The 24,276-nt window shown below is 40.8% G+C and overlaps 1 protein-coding gene across 1 annotated transcript in view; it reads right to left on the bottom strand.

Moving 5' to 3' along the window:
* Positions 1-1,131: 1,131 nt before the first annotated feature.
* LOC118455326 (beta-1,4 N-acetylgalactosaminyltransferase 2-like) overlaps positions 1,132-24,276 on the bottom strand; it is a 39,856-nt gene continuing 16,711 nt past the window's right edge. The window contains exons 10-11 of the mRNA XM_087837260.1: positions 1,618-1,846; positions 1,132-1,529 (exon numbers count right to left, since the gene is read on the bottom strand). Coding sequence (XP_087693386.1) covers positions 1,336-1,529; positions 1,618-1,846 — 423 coding nt within the window. The 3' untranslated portion in view covers positions 1,132-1,335. The remainder of the gene's footprint in view (positions 1,530-1,617; positions 1,847-24,276) is intronic.

Below are 24,276 nucleotides of genomic sequence, written 5' to 3'. Positions count from 1 at the left end.
AACAAGAGAGATACATTAAACATAAAATAACTAAATATGAGAGTAGTTATGTGACAGTAATATCTCTGTTTTCCTTTCCAATCCCATACCAAGTAAAGTTCAGGCTGGTATCAACAATACTGATTCGATATCAGTACTTTGTACAATAACTTAATGTGCTTGGAAAATCAAAATCAGCAGTATTGTATTTTAAATTATACCTTAACAATAAATACAAGACATCACACTACTTGTTCTTATTGTTTAATTATGAAGAATTATCATACAATCATACATACCTTTAAAATATTCAATTAACAATGACTCAAAACAAATATGACTGATTGAAAACAACAATAAAGCTAAGAACCATTTTCATAGACTATCTATCTATCTATCATATGAAATATTCTGAGTTATATTCTTATTTTTAAAACCTACAGTGACTGTTTTACTACAAGTAGGCTGCATATTTTAATGATAGCTAGCCTATATAATCCACTTTATACAACCTTGCCGTATTAAATTTAAGCCAAATGAATTAATATCTCTCTCCTCCTGTTCAGTTCTCCTCATCATAAACTTCTATTCTGTTATGGTTTACTTGTGTTTGTCTTTGACAAAAACTGTGGTCTTGTCACAAACTGTGTCTTGGCTGTTACATTTCACTTACAATCAGCCATTATTATCAACGGATTGAGTGAGCACACAGGAAATTTATAGAGCTGTATTTTGCATCTCACTATAACAGGCGGATGAGGAAGTAGTTCCTACCAGTCATTTCAATGATCACAATAATATAGTTACTTTCTACTGCTTTTCTGTTAATGATAAAATCCAATTTTCCCCAAACTACTAAAATAGACACATTATTTGGTATCGGAGGAATCAGTATTTCAGTATCAATGCTCGCACCACTAGACAAGAGAGGGAGAAGAACAGTTAAGGAAACAACAAAGAAACTAAACATAAACATATTCAAAGTAGAAACTGAATGAAAAATCAAGTATTCTAAATTAGAACAGCATCCAGCACTCCATAAAAACTAGGCAATAAGAGGAACTCAAACTATTGTGTTATTACCAGATATATTAGATTAACAATAAAAACATGACCTTATGACACTAACCCTATCAACAATAGCATAAGAAATCAAACTTCCTATAGAATCATAAAGAAATAAAACCAGGAACAATAAAACCCAACAGAAAGAAAAAATAGCTTTATTCACATGAATCCCAAGCTCTGTCATTCCTGGAGTAATGGCTAAACAATTAAAATGAAAGAGACGAAAATGTTCAGATTAAGTGCAATGTGTAATGACAATAAGTGACCCTTATGTGCGTTTATGGTCTTCTATCCATATCTAATGCACTTAAGGTGGTTTTTGAAAAAGTGAAGCTGCAGTTTGAATTTGCCTTCACTTCTTTCAGGGTGTCTGAATTTGTTGTAGGTAGGATTACGGTTTTCCTGTGTTTTGGGTTGATGGTCAATTATCACATCACCACATGAGGCAACCATCAAAGAGCCCAGGCCATCCATGAAGAACTCTAGAGTCAGAAACAGACATTTCCCATTTAAGAAAATATCATCTTAGTGTCATTTTCGATCTAAACCCCTTTTGAGGTCTGGACTTACCTGAATGCGCTACTCGCTGGAGCTTGGGGTCAAATCTCACCCTCTGCATGGCATCTGTACGAGCCAGGAAGAAGTTGACCACTCCACTGGCGAAATGGCATTGTGGGTAACCAGGAAGACGGTGGAATTTTCCACCAGACTTCCTGTATAGGCAGCCACCTTCATTTTCATCTCCTTCCTCATATAGAATAGAAAAGTAAAAGCGGTTCCCTTGTACTGACCCACCAACCTAATTAGAGAAAAACAAAAAAAAACATTATAAAATCAACACAATACAGTACAACACAATCCATGTAACCAAGGTTCAAAACTGGTGATTGAGAAAAAATAATCTTGAATTATTATTCAAGATTAGATTAGGCCACTTTAGAAGTCTAGTTTTTTTTAGATACTCACCTTTCTGTCCTGGGGTCTGTTACATAAACTAACCTTTGCTAAGCCTGGTTTGGACTCTTCAGTTGGTCTTTGTTGAGATCAACAGTTAAAGTGAACACAATCTGGAATGTTTTTCTGTTTTTAAATCTGTTCGATGCTTTCTTATAACCTTCAAAGACCAATCCCTAAGTTGTAATTTGCATTGGTTGCATCAAACAAACTTAGATGCATGCTCATGTCTGGTCAAAGCTCTTCAGTAAGTTGAAACAGATGTGGAATCAAACTTTCAGTTGGTTCCACATTGTTGCATTTTCCCAATTCAGGGGTTCTGTCCTTGTTCATGTCTAAAAGCTTGCTTGTTGTAAACTCATCAAGTTCTATATGCTGCATACAAATGAAAGATTTTGTCTTTAAAGCTGTTCTTGACTAGGCAGAAGATTGATGCTAAGTCTAATTGTTGAATGTTTGTCATTATGCTTCTTGAATTTGTAAGGTCTTAGTTCAATCTATAGGATCAAGACATGCCTTTGTTCCTGACCACCTCTCCAGCCACTCTGTGCTGGGGGAGGATTATTACACATCCCTTGTGAAGATTCTGTTTGAAGTTTGGTAAGCTTCCTGCTCTTTGTATGGCTTCACTGTGTTATCTATGGTGAACCATACATTGGGTGTCGGGGAGACTACCCTCTTTATGACCAGGATGTTGTAGAAACAGTTGTGATCAGGCACACACACACACACACACACATATATACATACAGTGCCTTGTCTTAGAACCATGTGGGCGTTGCTTTGCTGTGATGTGTATTGTGTGAACTCTTTTCCCAATAAAAGGCAGCGAGAGGAGGCCGTCGTCGGGGTCATTCATAATGAGATTCGAAGTGCGTTTCTGAGATACCGACGAGGCCTCCCTTGCAAATAAATCGATCGATCGCTGACTGTCTTGTGTTCTTCATGATGAATAAGTCTCTAAACCAGCGGGGCTTGTGGAAACACAGACCCAACATTTATTTGGTCCTTCGGAACCGGAGCCCAACACATCGCATCCACCGAGGAGAGGGAGATGACGCCACCGCAGTCTGCTAGCAGCCAGTGTCTGGGATGCCTGACGAAAGCCCTGGAGCTTAACTTTGTCACCAGGCCGGAGAGTTTGCGTCTGAACACCCCTCGGGATGAATGGCGATTGACAGGATCCAGAGATTCTTCCCATGAACGGAAACAACACGAACAGTGAGTATAGAAGGCCTTAGCGAGCCACATTAGTGACCGTGCGGTTAAATGCAGTTACGTGAGTGCGCAAGCTGTGCGTGTAGACGCAAGCTGCCTGGCTTCTCCGCCAGTGTTTTTGTTTTTTTTTAAATCTTTTTGATTAATTTAAGGAGGTAGGTTTGGTTTCCTCGCCAGTGTTTTAAGGAGGGTTAAGACGATTTCTCCACCGAAAGGAGGATAGAGCTCTAAAAAATAAAACATTTTTGTTGAATGTTTGGTTTCTCCTCCAATAGTTAGGAGGATAGAGCTCGCTGCGGTAAGGGAGGTTATAGGCCTAAAAAGAGTGTGAATGAGAGTATATGTGTGTGAGTGCCAGTAAGTGAACGCAGCAGCACAGAAGGAAACCTAAGTGGTGTTAACGGAATTCTGTGACCTGTTGTGTACACGTAGCCTGGGTTTTGGGGTAAGGCGCGTTGCCTGCCGCAAACTTAAAAGAAGTCTACCTTGAAAGAGGATGAAATACACTGCAAAGTATTTATTGGGCAGCACGTGGTGTGTGGATCGTTGACGAATGAAGTGAAATTGTGCGCTAAGCAGAAGTGAGTGTGAGTGTGTCTGACGTCACGGTGTGTGTGAAAATGTATCCAGCTGGGGCAGACGGGATTCTGCAGGTCACCTGCTCAGTGGACAAAAGAAATAAAATAGTTGTGTTGATGGATGATAGCATGAAGAGTGTTTGGTGTTTCTCAGCCTGAAACAGCTGTAATGCTATTTTCTGTTTTGGAGGAAAGGACAGTTTAAAAAACAAACAAACAGAGAGATGTGTGTTGTTTAAAGCAGTGATGAGAATAATGGAAATGTGATGAGAGAGGAACACAACAACATACAGAAAATGCATTAACTATACTAACCCTACATGCATATACACATACAATGATACTCATGAAGACCAGACAGCATCTTAAGCATGAGATTCTGTTTGTCATCTTGTCCAAGTCACTAGTAAGATAAAAGTGATACATAGACTAGTGGACTGAATATTATAGGAGGACAGATGGTTGCATCATAGAGGAGAAAACAGAATTCTGATGAGAGGTCTTAAATGAGTGAGCTGAGTGAGCTGATTGTGAGTTTCTGGTGTGTGAAGAAGTTGTAACATGGCACACATTTGGTTACATGAGAAGAAACTTATTATGTGATGAGACAACAGGGTTATGCTGTATGTTGTGTGTGATTAGATGAATGTTTGAGATTAAACTGGCTGTTGATTTGTCTTTTGTTACTAAGTTGAGCCTGCCAATTGGGTTTGGTATGATTTATCCCCCTGAATTGAAGAACACTTGTCATGACTTAACAAAGCCTTTCTTTCCTTTGCTTTCCTTTATTTTCTTTCTTTTCTTTTTATTTTGTTACTCTCATGGTGCACTAAAGTTTTGTTTGATCATTTTTCTGTCATCTAAGCAGATCTGAACATTGAATAGGAAGAACTATACAACATCTTGTTGCAAACGGTTGCAAAGTGAGTTTCTCCAAAATTAAAATGGGCTCGGGAGAAAGCCACTTATTTGGGACAATTAGAAAGTAAGTTCCTGTCCAAAAGGATTCAACGAGGAAATCCAGTCAAAATTCTTTTTCTTTTTGAAGTGTCGTCGTTTTGCTGAGAGTGGAAACAAAATGCGACAATAATTACCACTATCAGCAAAAGAAAGAATCGCTGAGTGAATGAATGAGTGAGAATTTAAAAAAAAAAATGGGGAACTGACTGGTTAAAGCTGACAAGACTGACTGACTTAACACCATTGTGTGAAGTTAACCCCCACCTGACAAAGGTGTGGCTGTATCTTTGTGTGGGTCTCTGTTGCAGGAACAGGAGGACACCACAGGAGGAAACTTGGGTCACATGACTATGTGAACTCTGCAAATTTAATCTTTTTAGTTTAAATTTGGTGGCGCTGTCACTTGGTGTTCGCTCGCTCTGTGGTAGAGTATCACTTCCTGTTCCTGCTCAAACACAGTGGTGTTTCTGCGTAGCTTATCTGCTTAGCAATTTAATTAAAAACTTTTAAATACATTCTTTTTTCATAGTATAATCTTTACGTGCTTCATCCAAAGGACACTTTCTGTGTACTCACTACCTAATTTATAGCCAAAGTACTCACTGTCTCTGTACTGTTTCGCTAGCTTAGCTTAGCTCGTAGCCGACTCGTTAGCACCATGGCTACTTCACCTGTCCCTCCTGCACTTTCTTGCTCATTGTATCAGATGTTTAGTTACTCCTCGGCCTCCTTTAACAGTAATGATATCTGTAACAAATGTAGCATATTTGCAGCTCTGGAGGCCAGGATTACTGAATTGGAAAGTCAGCTTCGCACCCTTCATTCACCCTTAGCTAGCCAGGCCCCTGTAGCTGGTGCAGCCAAAGGTAGTGTAGCCCCCGCTAGCTGTTCCCCGGCAGATCCCAAGCAGCTGGGGAAAGAGGGCGGCTGGGTGATGGTGAGGAAGAAGCATAGTCCTAAACAGAAGCCCCAAGTACACCACCAACCTGTTCATGTGTCTAACCGTTTTTCCCCACTCGGTGACACACCCGCCGGGGGTCAAACTCTGGTAATTGGTGATTCTGTTCTCAGACATGTGAAGCTAGAGACACCGGCAACCATAGTCAATTGTCTTCCAGGGGCCAGAGCAGGCGACATTGAAGGAAATTTAAAACTGCTGGCTAAGGGTAAACGTAAATTCAGTAAAATCATAATTCACGTCGGCAGTAATGACGCCCGGTTACGCCAGTCGGAGGTCACTAAAATCAATATTGAATCGGTGTGTAACTTTGCCAAAACAATGTCGGACTCTGTAGTTTTCTCTGGTCCCCTCCCCAATCAGACCAGGAGTGACATGTTTAGCCGCATGTTCTCCTTAAATTGCTGGCTGTCTGAGTGGTGTCCCAGAAACGATGTGGGCTTCATAGATAATTGGCAAACCTTCTGGAGGAAACCTGGTCTTGTTAGGAGAGATGGCATCCATCCAACTTTGGATGGAGCAGCTCTCATTTCTAGAAATATGGACAAATTTATTAAACCCCCCAAAATATGACTATCCAGAGTTGGGACCAGGAAGCAGAGTTGCAGTCTTACACGCCTCTCTGCAGCTTCTCTCCTCCTGCTATCCCCCCACACACACACACACCCCAAAACCCATCTCCATAGAGACTGTGTCAGCTCCCAAAAAGACAAAAAACAAACTACCCAAAAACCAGCAATAAACAACTTAAACATAAACAATTACAAAGAAAGAACAATACAGTATCCACATCTGAACCAAAGAGTAAAACAGTGAAATGTGGATTATTAAATATTAGGTCTCTCTCCTCCAAGTCTCTGTTAGTACATGACTTACAGTTTTTCTCCATTGGTTTGGCTCATTTCTTGAAACAGAAATTACATTCTCAAAATAACATGGACAAACCTCCAAACCTCTTGGCAAATGTTCACAACAGAATGGCATTTCTCATTCATTTTATCAAATGGCAAATGCCTTAGTACATGTCTCAATTGTCTCAGTGCATCTTTGCAAATGATTAAGTACAAGTAGCCTACAGTTATACAGTTAGCCCACATTTAGCACATTTTCCAAATGAATAGATCTTGTAGATCTAAAGTGATTAGTTGATTCTCAGTCTAATGATCATTCTCTCCAAAACATGTCAGCATGATTTCATTGTATAAGTACTCGCATGCACAACCGTCTGTTCAATTGTCAAAATTGGTCAAGAACATAATACCATGAATACAATATATATGAATTTCTTTGAATATTTGATAAATTGATGACAGTCATTGACAGTCAGGTGAAATTAGACTAACGAAGGGGGAGCGTCACACACAGGTGTGTTCCATGATTGTGTGCTGCCAAACACAGATATATAGAGCTTGACCAGAGCCAGTCCGATCTCTGAACATGGATAGACAAGGCCAAGCAAATGGACAAGGGGAAGTTCTTCCTCAAGGAAGAGGAGGAGGAAGAAGAAGAAGAGGAGGAGGACTGAGAATGCGTGGTGGAGGAATAGGGGGAAGAGGCCGAGGTGCACGAAGACACTGTGCTGTCCTGAATGAAATTCGGGCCACAATTATAGACCATGTCATAAACCATGGCCGCACAATGGCAGAGGCAGGTTGTCGAGTGCAGCCTAATGTGCCTCGCTCTACAGTCTCCTCCATCATCCAAACCTTTCGCAGGGAAAACAGGTATGTACTCTATGTAATCTATGATGGAATTATATGTTGTATAGGACAGGGCACTGTGCGTGAGGCACAAAATGTATAACTTACTGTAGAGATTTTGTGTGCATCTGCCTACAGTGGTAGGTCTATACTAGCAGGTGGAGAGGACTAGTGGAATGTTTTGATACTAAATATGACAAGAAGTATATTGAACAAATTACTGTAAACCATGGAATTACATAATTTATACAGTTTAGAGTAGTATTCCAGTCACTGTGCAATTACCACATATCATTTGAGAGGAACTCTGACAGAGTGAAGGAGCTGCGCTACCAGTATGTAAATGTATGTCAGTTACTGGTTGTCTCTCATTATAACCTTACCTGTAATCACAGTAAGCAGTAGTTCACTTATTTGGTTTCAATACCTCCTTTACCTGATTTCAGAATCAGTATTTGCTTCATCTGACTTCAACAATTTCAACAGAAAACTGCAGTTTACTGTATGATACAATTCTCATTATAATCCTTATTTTGTTGTCTCCCAATCAAATCTATCTAATACTTTAGGTTTTACTGTAACATCTCAGTAAGTCATCAGTATTTCCCACTCCCCTTTCTATCAAATACCCCTGCAGTACTTCCTCATAGGCCTATCACTAGTTTAGAACCACTGGGGTAGTGGCCTGTAGTATATTGAACCTGTGGGGGAGAACATGTAATTGTCTAACTGTAGTATATGACTCTTCTGTATGACTGATTTTATGTTCTTTACTCTATTTTAGAGAATAATGGCATTGGAAGGACATGAGACCCCTCACATCCTGGTGTTTGTGGATGAAGCTGGCTTCAACCTGGCCAAGGGCCGAAGACGTGGCCGTAATATTACAGTTTTTCTCCATTGGTTTGGCTCATTTCTTGAAACAGAAATTACATTCTCAAAATAACATGGACAAACCTCCAAACCTCTTGGCAAATGTTCACAACAGAATGGCATTTCTCATTCATTTTATCAAATGGCAAATGCCTTAGTACATGTCTCAATTGTCTCAGTGCATCTTTGCAAATGATTAAGTACAAGTAGCCTACAGTTATACAGTTAGCCCACATTTAGCACATTTTCCAAATGAATAGATCTTGTAGATCTAAAGTGATTAGTTGATTCTCAGTCTAATGATCATTCTCTCCAAAACATGTCAGCATGATTTCATTGTATAAGTACTCGCATGCACAACCGTCTGTTCAATCGTCAAAATTGGTCAAGAACATAATACCATGAATACCAAATATGAATTTCTTTGAATATTTGATAAACTGATGACAGTCATTGACAGTCAGGTGAAACTAGGTGTCACACACAGGTGTGTTCCATGATTGTGTGCTGCCAAACACAGATATATAGAGCTTGACCAGAGCCAGTCTGATCTCTGAACATGGATAGACAAGGCCAAGCAAACGGACAAGGGGAAGGTCTTCCTCAAGGAAGAGGAGGACGAAGAAGAAGAAGAAGAAGAGGAGGACTGAGAGGAATAGGGGGAAGAGGAGGCCGAGGAGCACGAAGACACTGTGCTGTCCCGAATGAGATTCGGGCCACAATTATAGACCATGTCATAAACCATGGCCTCACAATGGCAGAGGCAGGTCGTCGAGTGCAGCCTAATGTGCCTCGCTCTACAGTCTCCTCCATTATCCAAACCTTTCGCAGGGAAAACAGGTATGTACTCTATGTAATCTATGATGGAATTATATGTTGTATAGGACAGGGCACTGTGCATGAGGCTAAAAATGTATAACTTACTGTAGAGATTTTGTGTGCATCTGCCTACAGTGGTAGGTCTATACTAGCAGGTGGAGAGGACTAGTGGAATGTTTTGATACTAAATATGACAAGAAGTATATTGAACAAATTACTGTAAACTATGGAATTACATAATTTATACAGTTTAGAGAAGTATTCCAGTCACTGTGCAGCGGGAGAATGAGTACAGCGAACACTGAAAAAGTCCTTGTTTTTTGATTTTGTGTTCATACAATTTACTACTGTAATGTACATTTTCTTTTTACATATGTATGAAACTTTCTTTGCGTGTGAATAAAAAATGGTTATCATTTCCTTGGTAGTGTGAGTGCAATCTGTGATGTCAAACCTTGGAGGCTACTCTTTTCTGTTGTATATTGGTGGTCCTCTGCCATAGTGACAAAACATCTAAACATTTTGAATGGCAGTACTCACACAATGCCAAAGGGACGATGCATTTTGGGGGCACTGACTATTCAGATTAGAAAGAAATGTAGTTTTGACACATGAGTGAACTGTTTTAGGGGAGATATGAGCTTTTGCAGGTGGACCATGTTGTTGTGATCAACCATCCAGGTTTATTTTGACAAAAGCACCAAGAATGATGAGAATGTCCGATCTGTGTCGAGAAATGAGCCAAAGCTATTGAGAAGGATCTTTGCCATTTTGGAGACACTGACTGTTTAAATGAGAAAGGGATTTAGATTGAAGCCTGAGTGAACAGTTTTGGAAGAGATATGAGCTTTTGCAGGTGAGCTATAGTGTTGTGCTAAACTGTAAGAGTGTTTTGCCAAATGATCTTAGAGTTTTGAGAATGTAATTTCTGTTTCAAGAAATGAGCCAAACCAATGGAGAAAAACTGTATTGGCCACCGGGCCACAGTGGATGTCCCAGGTCAGCGAGGGGGCAATATAACTATGTGTGCTGCCATTTCTGAGAATGGTGTGGCCACTCACATCCCCAGTCTTGGTCCATACAACACACACAAGCTCCTCATCTTCTTGGATCGCCTTTATACCAATTTTATCCCTGAAAATGAGAGAGGTCTCATAGGGCCTCACCTACCCATTTATGTAATTGTGTGGGACGATGTCAATTTCCACCATAGCCCACTCATTAGGAGCTGGTTTGCAACGCATCCAAGGATGGTCATGGGGTTCCTAACACCTTACTCTCCTTTCCTCAATCCGATAGAGGAGTTTTTCTCTGCTTGGAGGTGGAGAGTGTATGAGCATCATGCTCAGGATCAGCCGTCCCTGCTCCATGCTATGGACGCAGCGTGTGACGACATTACAGGAGATCAATGCAGGGGATGGTTGCGGCATGCATGCCATTTCTTCCCTCGTTGCATCGCAAGAGAAAGTATCCACTGTGATGTGGACGAGAATCTGTGGCCAGACGGACAACAGCATGTAAATAATCAGGAGGGTGAAGACAGTGGACGAGAGCGGGAGAATGAGTACAGCGACCACTGAATGAGTCCTTGTTTTTTGATTTTGTGTTCATACAATTTACTACTGTAATGTACATTTTCTTTTTACATATGTATGAAACTTTCTTTGCGTGTGAATAAAAAATGGTTATAATTTCCTTGGTAGTGTGAGTGCAATCTGTGATGTCAAACCTTGGAGGCTACTCTTTTCTGTTGTATATTGTTGGTCCTCTGCCATAGTGACAAAACATCTAAACATTTTGTATGGCAGTACTCACACAATGCCAAAGGGACGATGCACTTTGGGGGCACTGACTATTCAGATTAGAAAGAAATGTAGTTTTGACACATGAGTGAACTGTTTTAGGGGAGATATGAGCTTTTGCAGGTGGACCATGTTGTTGTGATCAACCATCCAGGTTTATTTTGACAAAAGCACCAAGAATGATGAGAATGTCCGATCTGTGTCGAGAAATGAGCCAAAGCTATTGAGGAGGATCTTTGCCATTTTGGAGACACTGACTGTTTAAATGAGAAAGGGATTTAGATTGAAGCCTGAGTGAACAGTTTTGGAAGAGATATGAGCTTTTGCAGGTGAGCTATAGTGTTGTGCTAAAATGTAAGAGTGTTTTGCCAAATGATCTTAGAGTTTTGAGAATGTAATTTCTGTTTCAAGAAATGAGCCAAACCAATGGAGAAAAACTGTAATAATTGATCAACAAATTGATTTACTCTGCCTTACAGAAACCTGGTTGCAGCAGGATGATTATGTTAGTTTAAATGAATCAACACCCCCGAGTCATTCTAACTACCAGAAACCTCGAAGCACAGGCCGAGGGGGCGGTGTATTTTCACACCAGTCTATTAATTAATGAAAGACCAAGACAGACTTTTAATTCATTTGAAAGCCTGATGCTTAACATTGTCCACCCCAGCTGTGAAACTCAGAAACCAGTCTTACTTGTTATCATCTATCGTCCACCTGGGCCTTACACAGAGTTCCTGTCTGATTTCCCAGACATTTTATCTGATTTAGTTCTGAGCTCAGATAAAATAATTATTATGGGTGATTTTAACATCCATGTAGATGCTAAAAATGACAGCCTCAACATGGCATTTAATCTGTTGTTAGACTCAATTGGTTTCTCTCAAAATGTAAAAGAACCCACCCACCACTTTAACCACACTCTAGATCTTGTGTTAACATATGGCATAGAAACTGAACATTTAACAGTGTTTCCTGAAAACCCTCTCCTGTCTGATCATTTCTTGATAACATTTACATTTACAATAATTGATTACACAGCAGTGGAGAGTGGACTTTATCAAAGTAGATGTCTTTCTGAAAGCGCTGTAACTAAGTTTAAGAATATAATCCAGCCACTGTTATCATCGTCAATGCCCTGTACCAACATAGAGCAGAGCAGCTATCTGAACGCTACCCCAACAGAGGTCGATTATCTTGTTAATAATTTCACCTCCTCACTACGTACGACTCTGGATACTGTAGCTCCAGTGAAAACTAAGGTCTCTAATCAGAAGTACCTGACCCCGTGGTATAATTCTCAAACACGTACCCTAAAGCAGATGACTCGTAATCTGGAGAGGAAATGGCGTGTCACAAATTTAGAGGATCATCATTTAGCCTGGAGAAATAGTTTGTTGCTTTATAAGAAAGCCCTCCGCAAAGCCAGAACAGCTTACTACTCATCACTGATTGAAGAAAATAAGAACAACCCCAGGTTTCTCTTCAGCACTGTAGCCAGGCTGACAAAAAGTCAGAGCTCTTTTGAGCCAACCATCCCTTTAACGTTAACTAGTGATGACTTCATGAACTTCTTCACAAATAAAATTTTTATCATTAGAGAAAAATTACCAATAATCATGTCACAGATGTAATATTATCTACAGCTACTTTTAGTACCATTGATGTTAAGTTAGACTCTTTTTCTCCAATTGATATTTCTGAATTAACTTCAATAATTACTTCCTCCAAACCATCAACGTGTCTTTTAGACCCCATTCCTACAAAACTGCTCAAAGAAGTCCTGCCATTAATTAATTATTCGATCTTAAATATGATCAACCTATCTCTAATAATCGGCTATGTACCACAGGCCTTCAAGCTGGCTGTAGTTAAACCTTTACTCAAAAAGCATCTCTAGACCCAGCAGTCTCAGCTAATTATAGGCCAATCTCCAACCTTCCTTTCATATCAAACATCCTTGAAAGAGTAGTTGTCAAACAGCTAACAGATCAATTGCAGAGGAATGGCTTCTTTGAAGAGTTTCAGTCAGGTTTTAGAGCTCATCACAGCACAGAAACAGCTTTAGTGAAGGTTACAAATGATCTTCTTATGGCCTCTGACAGTGGACTCATCTCTGTGCTTGTCCTGCTAGACCTTAGTGCAACATTCGATACTGTTGACCATAATATCCTATTAGAGCGATTAGAGAGAACATGCTGTAGGTATTACAGGTAATGCACTGCAGTGGTTTGTATTATATCTATCTAATAGGCTCCAATTTGTACATGTAAATGGAGAGTCCTCTTCACACACTGAGGTTAATTATGGAGTTCCACAGGGTTCAGTGCTAGGACCAATTCTGTTTACATTATACATGCTTCCCTTAGGCAGCATCATTAGAAGACATAGCATACATTTTCACTGCTATGCAGATGACACCCAGCTCTATCTGTCCATGAAGCCAGTTAACACACACCAATGAGTTAAACTGCAGGAATGTCTTAAAGACATAAAGACCTAGATGGCCGCTAACTTTCTGCTTCTTAATTCAGATCAAACTGAGGTTATTGTACTCAGCGCTGAAAAGCTTAGAAATATAGTATCTAACCAGACTCTTACTCTGGATGGCATTACCTTGGCCTCCAGTAATGCTGTGAGAAACCTTGGAGTCATTTTTGACCAGGATATGTCCTTCAACGCACATATTAAACAAATATGTAAGACTGCTTTCTTCCATTTGCACAACATCCCTAAAGTTAGAAATATCCTGTCTCAGAGTGACGCTGAAAAACTAGTTCATGCATTTATTACTTCCAGGCTGGACTACTGCAATTCATTATTATCAGGATGTCCTAAAAACTCCCTGAAAAGCCTCCAGTTAATCCAAAATGCTGCAGCAAGAGTCCTGACAGGGACTAAAAAGAGAAAGCAGATTTCTCCTGTTTTGGCTTCCCTTCATTGGCTTCCTGTTAAATCCAGAATTGAATTCAAAATCCTGCTCCTCACATACAAGGTCTTAAATAATCAGGCCCCATCTTATCTTAATGACCTTGTAGTACCATATCACCCTATTAGAGCACTTCGCTCTCACACTGTAGGCCTACTTGTTGTTCCTAGAGTATTTAAAAGTAGAATTGGAGGCAGAGCCTTCAGTTTTCAGGCCCCTCTTCTGTGGAACCAGCTTCCAGTTTGGATTCAGGAGACAGACACTATCTCTACTTTCAAGATTAGGCTTAAAACTTTCCTTTTTGCTAAAGCATATAGTTAGGGCTGGACCAGGTGACCCTGAATCCTCCCTTAGTTATGCTGCAATAGACATAGGCTGCTGGGGGATTCCCATGATGGGGATTCCCATGATGCAAAGGCAAATGCCTTTGGACATGAAGCAGTTGAGTAAGTACAAATATCTAAAGAATGGTCACTTTTGACTTGCTATTCATCACTATCTCCTTGCTTTTATCATGAATGTCACAATTATTTATACTTGTACCGGCTGAATAGTCATTGTTCTTACAACTAATAGTCTTCATTTCATTGCTTGTGTCAGTGCACTCAAAATTGTTGAACATCTTGTCAAACAATTTGTACACCCATTTTGAAAACCCTATTTTTAAGGAGTTTCCATGAAAATCTCCATAAATTACTTTTCTCAGGTGAACCTTATATCACACTAATGAAAATTGGTGTGTTACTCTTACTTGCAACCAATGAAAAGCCTCTTCTACCCAGTCACAGGTGAATCGCGTTACAGTATCCCCTACTCTACAAGTATATATATAATGTAAACCAACAGACAGGATTGGCATGAGGTGCATACAAAACTGCAGAACATGGAACGTCAGCCTTGTGGAAGAGGGGTGAGGATCGGTGGAAGACGAGGACAAAACCGGGTAAGAAGAGGCCAACCACATAGACACGTTCCTGACGAAATCAGGGCAACACTTGTGGATCATGTGATAAACCATGGCCTCACAATGGCCGAGGCTGGTCGAAGGGTGCAGCCAAATGTTGGGAGAACTACTGTAAGTTCTATTATTCAGACATTTCGTCGGGAAAACAGGTGAGCATACTGTAATGTAGTTATTCAGCACAAACTAATTTGCTCTGCACTTTCATAGTCATACAGGAGACTTGCATTAGGACATGACCTTATAGATCTTTACATATAGACGTACTGTAACTGAAGCGCAGACTTGGCCCAGGTGTGGCATAGTGTGCTGTGGTACAATACAGTAATGCTGTAAAGAAAGAAGTTTTGAATGATAGTCCTGTAACAATTACTGTAAGCATGTTTGCGCTTATTTATGTTTGTGTTTTTTCATCTGCATCTCAAAAAGGACTGCCAGACAACCTAGAAGAGGTGGAAGAGGTCCACTTTTGACTCCGCAGCAAGAGGAAAGAATTTGTGCAATGGTGGCTGCAAACAACGCTTTGAGACTGAGAGAAATACAAAGAACTGTCGTAGAAGATGACATCATCTTCGGAAATATTCAGTCAATATCAATTTCCACCATAGACAGAGTCCTCAGACGGAATGAAATGTCCAATTGTACAAAGTACCATTTGAACAGAACAGTGATCGAGTGAAGGAGCTCCATCACCAGTATGTACAGGTAAAACATGTTTGCATATGTACCTCTGTTTACTGTAAAAGTTTAGGCCATGTACTGCACTTACATTTATGCATGTTACTGTAATCCTATTTACAATTCAAACTGTACAATCTGTTGTGCCAAATGCACCATTACAGACTTTTTTATTCTCATCCTTTGTATAGCGTATCCTGGAATTGGAGGCCAGGGAACCCCTGCACACGTTTGTATATCTTGACGAAGCGGGATTCAATCTCGCAAAAGGCAGACGGCGTGGACGAAATCACATTGGAGAAAGAGCCACCATTGATGTCCCAGGCCAACGAGGAGGAAATATTACAATGTGTGCAGCAATCTCAGAAAATGACATTCACACCCATATTCCTCGTATTGGTGCATACAATACACAACACCTGTTGGCGTTTCCGGACGCTCTTTATAGGGACCTAATCCCACAAAATGAAAGGGATGATCCTGGTGACAATCGGACAATGTATGTAGTGGTTTGGGATAATGTTAGCTTCCATCACTCTGCTGTAGTCAGGCAGTGGCTTGCAGCACACGACAGGATGCTTATGGAGTTTCTTCCTCCTCACACTCCATTCCTAAATCCAGTTGAGGAGTTTTTCTCTTCCTGGAGGTGGAAGGTATATGACAGGCATCCACATACCCAAATGACCCTGCTAGCAGCGATGGATGCAGCTTGTGATGACATCACAGCAGAGTCCTGCAGAGGGTGGATTAAACACTCCAGAAGATACTTTCCCCGATGCATCGATAGAGCTGACATTCGCTGTGATGTTGCTGCAAATATGTGGGCAGACAGACGGGAGCGTCTAGATATCAATGATTGATATGCAGCAGTGTCTGTTTTTCAGGGTTTTTTTGTTTCATAACTACTGCAGTAAGGTTTACTGTCTAAGTGAGTTTATGTTTGCTGTAAAATGTTTGATTTACTGTATTTCCCCAGTTGCACAATGCTGTGAGTGCATTGTGCAAGAGTGCATATGAAGTGTCTTGATTTTCCTTTACAATTTATGGTTTTCAACATGCCATGCATGCTGTCCAGACTTGACATGTCATTGGGAAGCACCTACAAAGAAATCCGTCACAATGAGAACATGTTCAAACCATTTGATTTTGTGACCAAAGATGCTGGTGTTATGACTTGTAATTGTGACAGCCCTGACACTTTGATTGATGAAGTGACTCACTTTTGCAAGTTATCCACCATGTTTTGCAGTTTGCACTAATTGTTTTGAGAAGAGCCTTAGTAGTGGTGCAGAGATCAATTCTGTTGTGAGAAATGCACCAAAGCAACTGAGAAAAACTGTGATAGACCTCTCTGCATTGAATCATATCTGTTATTAATCTCTGTCTCTCTTCCACAGCATGTCTTTATCCTGTCTTCCTTCTCTCACCCCAACCAATCACAGCAGATGGCCCCGCCCCTCCCTGAGCCTGGTTCTGCTGGAGGTTTCTTCCTGTTAAAAGGGAGTTTTTCCTTCCCACTGTCGCCAAAGTGCTGCTCATAGGGGGTCATATGATTGTTGGGTTTTTCTCTGTATCTATGAAGCGCCTTGAGGCGACTTTTGTTGTGATTTGGCGATATATAAATAAAATTGAATTGAATTGAAAATTTTCTGTGTCTGTGAATTTACCATGGGTGTGTTATTCACTACCTTGTGTTGGTCACACAGATCACTGTGAGAAAGAGTGTATACACCTGCGCAGCGCTAACATTTACATTTCTTTTTACAGCAGATGGTTAATCATGTGATTTACAGCAGGACACAACTTAATGATGTTTTTCTACCACAGGATTACTGAGATTTTGTGTGAAGAAAACTGTGGTTACAGGCTATATGTTGATGATGAAATTACATTGTGTTGTTGAGGAAATGTTGGAGAAAATGTTGAATGTTACAGGGGAGAAGTGAATACAGTGTGATACTGTGTTTGAAACCAGTGTTGCATCTTTTTACAGCAGGGTGTTAACTTTATGACCTTTTACAGCACCTGGAATCTGGATGGCCGACGCCTGACCACCAGGATGAACCGTGTGTTTGGCTAATGTTTGTTTTTCTCTAAGAGTGTTTGTAGAGGATTCAGCACAGGCAGACAAGTGACAATTGAACAGATGTGCAGTGGATACTGAATAGTTATATGGGGCTCATTATCTGACCAATATTGGGCTCATGGTGAGTGACAAACTTAAGGGAAGTCACTGATTACAATGTGGAATGACGTTGAGATGTTAAATGATTTGGAACAAATTATGGAAAAAGTAGGAGTTTAATGAGTTTAGAATAAACCTGCAATGATTCTTGTTTCTGTGATGCTGAATACTTTATTACACTTACGAGCTGCAGTTGGTTGCAAATGTGAAATTGTTTTAATTTAAAGACTTTGTCTTCTAGGATACAGGCTCTGGGTGGAGCTGGGAGTTAAACAAGCTAAACATTTAATTGCTGACTAATGTTTTTACACAGGGTTACAGGTGGAGTATGGCTGCTCCAAGTGGGAAACCCTGGAGATTGTTTTAGGGAGACTGTGCAACATTCTTGTACATGTCTCATTGGGGAGTTGACACATGGCGAAACCCATGTGGCGAGAGGAGTGTCATTTTTTAAAATTGTAGATGTTGTGAGGTGCCATGACGAGAAGGAGTGGCTGAGGGGATCGTCCACAAGATGGGAGCTGAGGCCAGGAGAGAGACTTCAGGAAGATCAGAGATCACCTTCAGCACAGAAGACATCGTGCAGAGAGCTGTGCTACTGGGCTTTCAGGAAATCATCGAGAGGAGTCTTTGCACAGCAAACAGCCATAAGGAGTGGAAGAGTTTCGACGTTGACGTTGAGAAAGACAACTAAGGTGTATGACATGCTCTGCCTTACATCGTCCGCAGACTAAATTTACATTTCTGTCACCTACAAGACACTTGTCTTTAATGTCACTCTTACTCTCACAACCACACATAACCATAAAATTGTGCACAATTCTGAGTCCATCAACCCTTTTGCCAACAAATGAAGAGGGCACTTCTCATGAGCACTTGGAGAAGGAGTGTAAGCCGAGGGATGACTTAACAGATGTGCCACTCGTTGAGAGAAAGGTTTGGTTTGTTGACAGTTTGGGTTTTTAAAACAGCAGAGGGAGTGGGCTAAAACAGGTTTTACTGTAGTAGATGGTGAGAAAGTTATCTGTGCAGGACAACTAGCATGTTTCATATCTGCTTAAGCAGCAGAGACGGAAGCGTGTAAAGCTGCAGAGAGACAATATACACCGACAGCCAATATGCATTTGCTACATTACATTTCTTTGCAGTGCAGTGGGTGAGACAAGGTGTGACAACCTCTACAGGGAAGCCTGTAGAACAAGCCAAACTCCTGCAAAATCTGCTGGAGGCAGTATTATTACCCAGTAAAATTGCCATTTGTAAATGTGCAGAACACATGTGAGGGAAAGATCCAGTTGCATTAGGGAATGCTTTTGCAGATAAGATCACAAGAGAGGCAACTTTAGGAGCACATGGTGTTCACATTTTAGCAGTGCAACATCAGCAGACATTGCCTATTATGCGAGATGCACTGGCAGACATGCAGGCCCACTCACCTACTGCAGGGCAACGGTTGTGGCTTATAGAAGGAGCGAGCTTGCAGGATGGTGTTTATTATCTGTGCGATAAACCAATACCGCCTGAGAATTTGTATAAGACTGCTGCTATTTTGAGCCATGGGCCGTGCCATTTCACAACAGCAGGGAGATGATGGGAGCAGTAGAGCAACATTTTTATACTCTAGGATTTAGTACTTTAAAAAAAAAAATTGCAGGTCATGATATGTTGTAAGCACAATTCTTGGGGTAATTTGAGACTGAAGAGAGGGAAATTCCGCAGACCCAGTCACCCATTTCAAGTTATTCACATGGACTGTATAGAGCTGTCCAACTGTAATAACTATAAGTACTGTCTAGTGATAGTTTGCCCTTTTTCAAAGTGGGTAGAAATCATCCCAACTAGGAAAGCAGATGCCATTTTGGTTGCCAAAGCAATATGTAAGAATATCATCCCGGAACATGGGATTCCAATTCAATTCAATTCAATTCAATTTTATTTATATAGCGCCAAATCACAACAAATGTCGCCTCAAGGCGCTTCATAGATACAGAGAAAAGCCCAACAATCATATGACCCCCTATGAGCAAGCACTTTGGCGACAGTGGGAAGGAAAAACTCCCTTTTAACAGGAAGAAACCTCCGGCAGAACCAGGCTCAGGGAGGGGCGGCCATCTGCTGCGACCGGTTGGGGTGAGAGAAGGAAGACAGGATAAAGACATGCTGTGGAAGAGAGACAGAGATTAATAACAGATACGATTCAATACAGAGAGGTCTGTTAATACATAGTGAGTGAGAAAGGTGACTGGAAAGGAAAAACTCAATGCATCATGGGAATCCCCCGGCAGCCTACATCTATTGCAGCATAACTAAGGGAGGATTCAGGGTCACCTGGTCCAGCCCTAACTATATGCTTTAGCAAAAAGGAAAGTTTTAAGCCTAATCTTAAAAGTAGAGATAGTGTCTGTCTCCCGAATCCAAACTGGAAGCTGGTTCCACAGAAGAGGGGCCTGAAAACTGAAGGCTCTCCCTCCCATTCTACTTTTAAATACTCTAGGAACAACAAGTAGGCCTGCAGAGCGAGAGCGAAGTGCTCTAATAGGGTGATATGGTACTACAAGGTCATTAAGATAAGATGGGGCCTGATTATTTAAGACCTTGTATGTGAGGAGCAGGATTTTGAATTCAATTCTGGATTTAACAGGAAGCCAATGAAGGGAAGCCAAAACAGGAGAAATATGCTCTCTCTTTCTAGTCCCTGTCAGTACTCTTGCTGCAGCATTTTGGATTAACTGAAGGCTTTTCAGTGAGTTTTTTGGACATCCTGATAATAATGAATTGCAGTAGTCCAGCCTGGAAGTAATAAATGCATGAACTAGTTTTTCAGCGTCACTCTGAGACAGGATATTTCTAATTTTAGAGATGTTGCGCAAATGGAAGAACGCAGTCTTACATATTTGTTTAATATGTGCGTTGAAGGACATATCCTGGTCAAAAATGACTCCAAGTTTCCTCACAGTGTTACTGGAGGCCAAGGTAATGCCATCCAGAGTAAGAATCTGGTTAGATACCAAATTTCTAAGCTTTTCAGCGCCGAGTACAATGACCTCAGTTTTATCTGAGTTGAGAAGCAGAAAGTTAGTGGCCATCCAAGTCTTTATGTCTTTAAGACATTCCTGCAGTTTAACTAATTGGTGTGTGTTATCTGGCTTCATGGACAGATAGAGCTGGGTGTCATCTGCATAGCAGTGAAAATGTATGCTATGTCTTCTAATGATGCTGCCTAGGGGAAGCATGTATAATGTAAACAGAATTGGTCCTAGCACTGAACCCTGTGGAACTCCATAATTAACCTCAGTGTGTGAAGAGGACTCTCCATTTACATGCACAAATTGGAGTCTATTAGATAGATATGATACAAACCACTGCAGTGCAATACCTGTAATACCTACAGCATGTTCTAATCGCTCTAATAGAATATTATGGTCAACAGTATCGAATGCTGCACTAAGGTCAAGAAGGACAAGCACAGAGATGAGTCCACTGTCAGAGGCCATAAGAAGATCATTTGTAACCTTCACTAAAGCTGTTTCTGTGCTGTGATGAGCTCTGAAACCTGACTGAAACTCTTCAAATAAACCATTCCTCTGCAGATGATCTGTTAGCTGTTTGACAACTACTCTTTCAAGGATTTTTGATATGAAAGGAAGGTTGGAGATTGGCCTATAATTAGCTAAGACTGCTGGGTCTAGAGATGGCTTTTTGAGTAAAGGTTTAACTGCAGCCACCTTGAAGGCCTGTGGTACATAGCCGATTATTAGAGATAGGTTGATCATATATAAGATCGAAGAATTAATCAATGGCAGAACTTCTTTGAGCAGTTTTGTAGGAATGGGGTCTAAAAGACACGTTGATGGTTTGGAGGAAGTAATTATTGACGTTAACTCAGAAAGATCGATTGGAAAAAAAGAGTCTAACTTAACATCAATGGAACTACAAGTAGCTGTAGATAATATTACATCTGTGGGATGATTATTGGTAATTTTTTCTCTAATGATAAAAATTTTATTTGTGAAGAAGTTCATGAAGTCATCACTAGTTAACGTTAAAGGGATGGTTGGCTCAAAAGAGCTCTGGCTTTTTGTCAGCCTGGCTACAGTGCTGAAGAGAAACCTGGGGTTGTTCTTATTTTCTTCAATCAGTGATGAGTAGTAAGCTGTTCTGGCTTTGCGGAGGGCTTTCTTATAAAGCAACAAACTATTTCTCCAGGCTAAATGATGATCCTCTAAATTTGTGACACGCCATTTCCTCTCCAGATTACGAGTCGTCTGCTTGAGGGTACGTGTTTGAGAATTATACCACGGGGTCATGTACTTCTGATTAGAGACCTTAGTTTTCACTGGAGCTACAGTATCCAGAGTCGTACGTAGTGAGGAGGTGAAATTATTAACAAGATAATCGACCTCTGTTGGGGTAGCGTTCAGATAGCTGCTCTGCTCTGTGTTGGTACAGGGCATTGACGATGATAACAGTGGCTGGATTATATTCTTAAACTTAGTTACAGCGCTTTCAGAAAGACATCTACTTTGATAAAGTCCACTCTCCACTGTTGCGTAATCAATTATTGTAAATGTAAATTTTATCAAGAAATGATCAGACAGGAGAGGGTTTTCAGGAAACACTGTTAAATGTTCAGTTTCTATGCCATATGTTAAAACCAGATCTAGAGTGTGATTAAAGTGGTGGGTGGGTTCTTTTACATTTTGAGAGAAACCAATTGAGTCTAACAACAGATTAAATGCCATGTTGAGGCTGTCATTTTTAGCATCTACATGGATGTTAAAATCACCCACAATAATTATTTTATCTGAGCTCAGAACTAAATCAGATATAAAGTCTGAGAAATCAGACAGAAACTCTGTGTAAGGCCCAGGTGGACGATAGATGATAACAAGTAAGACTGGTTTCTGAGTTTCACAGCTGGGGTGGATAATGTTAAGCATCAGGCTTTCAAATGAATTAAAAGTCTGTCTTGGTCTTTCATTAATTAATAGACTGGTGTGAAAAATTGCTGCCACACCGCCCCCTCGACCTGTGCTTCGAGATTTCTGGTAGTTAGAATGACTCGGGGGTGTTGATTCATTTAAACTAACATAATCATCCTGCTGCAACCAGGTTTCTGTAAGGCAGAGTAAATCAATTTGTTGATCAATTATTAAGTCATGTACTAACAGAGACTTGGAGGAGAGAGACCTAATATTTAATAATCCACATTTCACTGTTTTACTCTTTGGTTCAGATGTGGATACTGTATTGTTCTTTCTTTGTAAAAGTTTAAGTTGTTTGTTGCTGGTTTTTAGTTTGTTTTTTGTCTTTTTGGAAGCAGACACAGTCTCTATGGAGATGGGTTTTTGGGGGGGTAGCAGGAGGAGAGAAGCTGCAGAGAGGCGTGTAAGACTGCCTGTGTAAGAATTCCAGAGACCATTTATAGTGATGATGGTCCACAGTTTGTAAACGAAGTGATTGGATTAATGGCACAGCATCTAGGGATAACACTAAAACATTATTGTTCATATCACCCACAAAGTGCAGGATTGGTAGAGAGAACTAATGGAACAGTAGAGCTAAGACTTAGGAAAACAATGGAGGAGACAGGCAGGACATGATTAGACTGTATAGAATTAGTTAAGATGTACATGAGGATTACAAATGATCTGATTCTGTTTCTCCGCAGGAACAGAGCCTGAAGTCTGGAGATTGGATGCTGATAAAGGCCATGGAGAGGAAGTGCTGGTCCAGTCCACAGTGGGAAGGTTCCTATCAGGTGCTGCTGACGACGCCCACAGCAGTGAAGATTGCTGAGAGAAGCACTTGGATATATCAAGCGCACTGCAAGAAGGTAACACACTTCCTGGCCGACTGGGTGATGGTGAAAAGGCCAGGGTACAAAGGGGGGAGTATATCTCTAGGACCTCTCGTCTCAATCCTGGTGAAGAAACCCACGGATCCAGAACCCAATTTAGGATGGCTAAGGGATGTGCTGTGCACCTTCTTGAGCCTGTTAACCCTGAGTGGGTTTGACAGGAGCGCCCTGGGACAGAGCAAACCACACCCAGTACCCGCATGGGTTTTCAACCAACTAATGGTGGCAATTGATGAACACAACTGCTCACATAAACAACGAGACCAACTGTTATGCTTGTGATGCCACTCTCTACACATTCTTCTGAACTGTGGCCATATAGCATCACTGAGAGCAAGACAGTTTGTTTGGTTGCCTTAGCAACACATCCAGGAGTAAACATACTTGGAACACTGCCAACTTTTCAACTGCTCTGAACCTGAATGGACGGTTGATTCACCAGTAGCTGGGAAGGTGAATTGCTCTGGTACGACACACCTGCTAGTCTGACTCCAAGGATCTGACTCGCTGCAGGACATTGAACAGCTAAACGAACTGGAAACAGGCCAGTTACCCATGTGTATGAAGGGCAATGGATTAATCCAAGTTGGAGATTTTGTGCAACGTCACCTATGCTTTTTGTCCTCTGCAAGAAGGATGTAAACAGAGAAGCGTTTTTTCTACATTTACATCATGAACACTTATCTAAGCTGGTTGAAGTTTCAAGCCAAGAAGATCTAAACAGCTTGATCCAATTTCCATTACAAAGCTTTTT

Source organism: Neolamprologus brichardi, unplaced genomic scaffold, assembly GCF_056152115.1.
Source record: "Neolamprologus brichardi isolate AB-2024 unplaced genomic scaffold, ASM5615211v1 NODE_ptg000031l+_length_7269946_cov_1, whole genome shotgun sequence".
Lineage (NCBI taxonomy): Eukaryota > Metazoa > Chordata > Actinopteri > Cichliformes > Cichlidae > Neolamprologus > Neolamprologus brichardi.
Note: the sequence above shows the minus strand (reverse complement) of the source record. Positions and strands in the feature narration are given on the sequence as shown.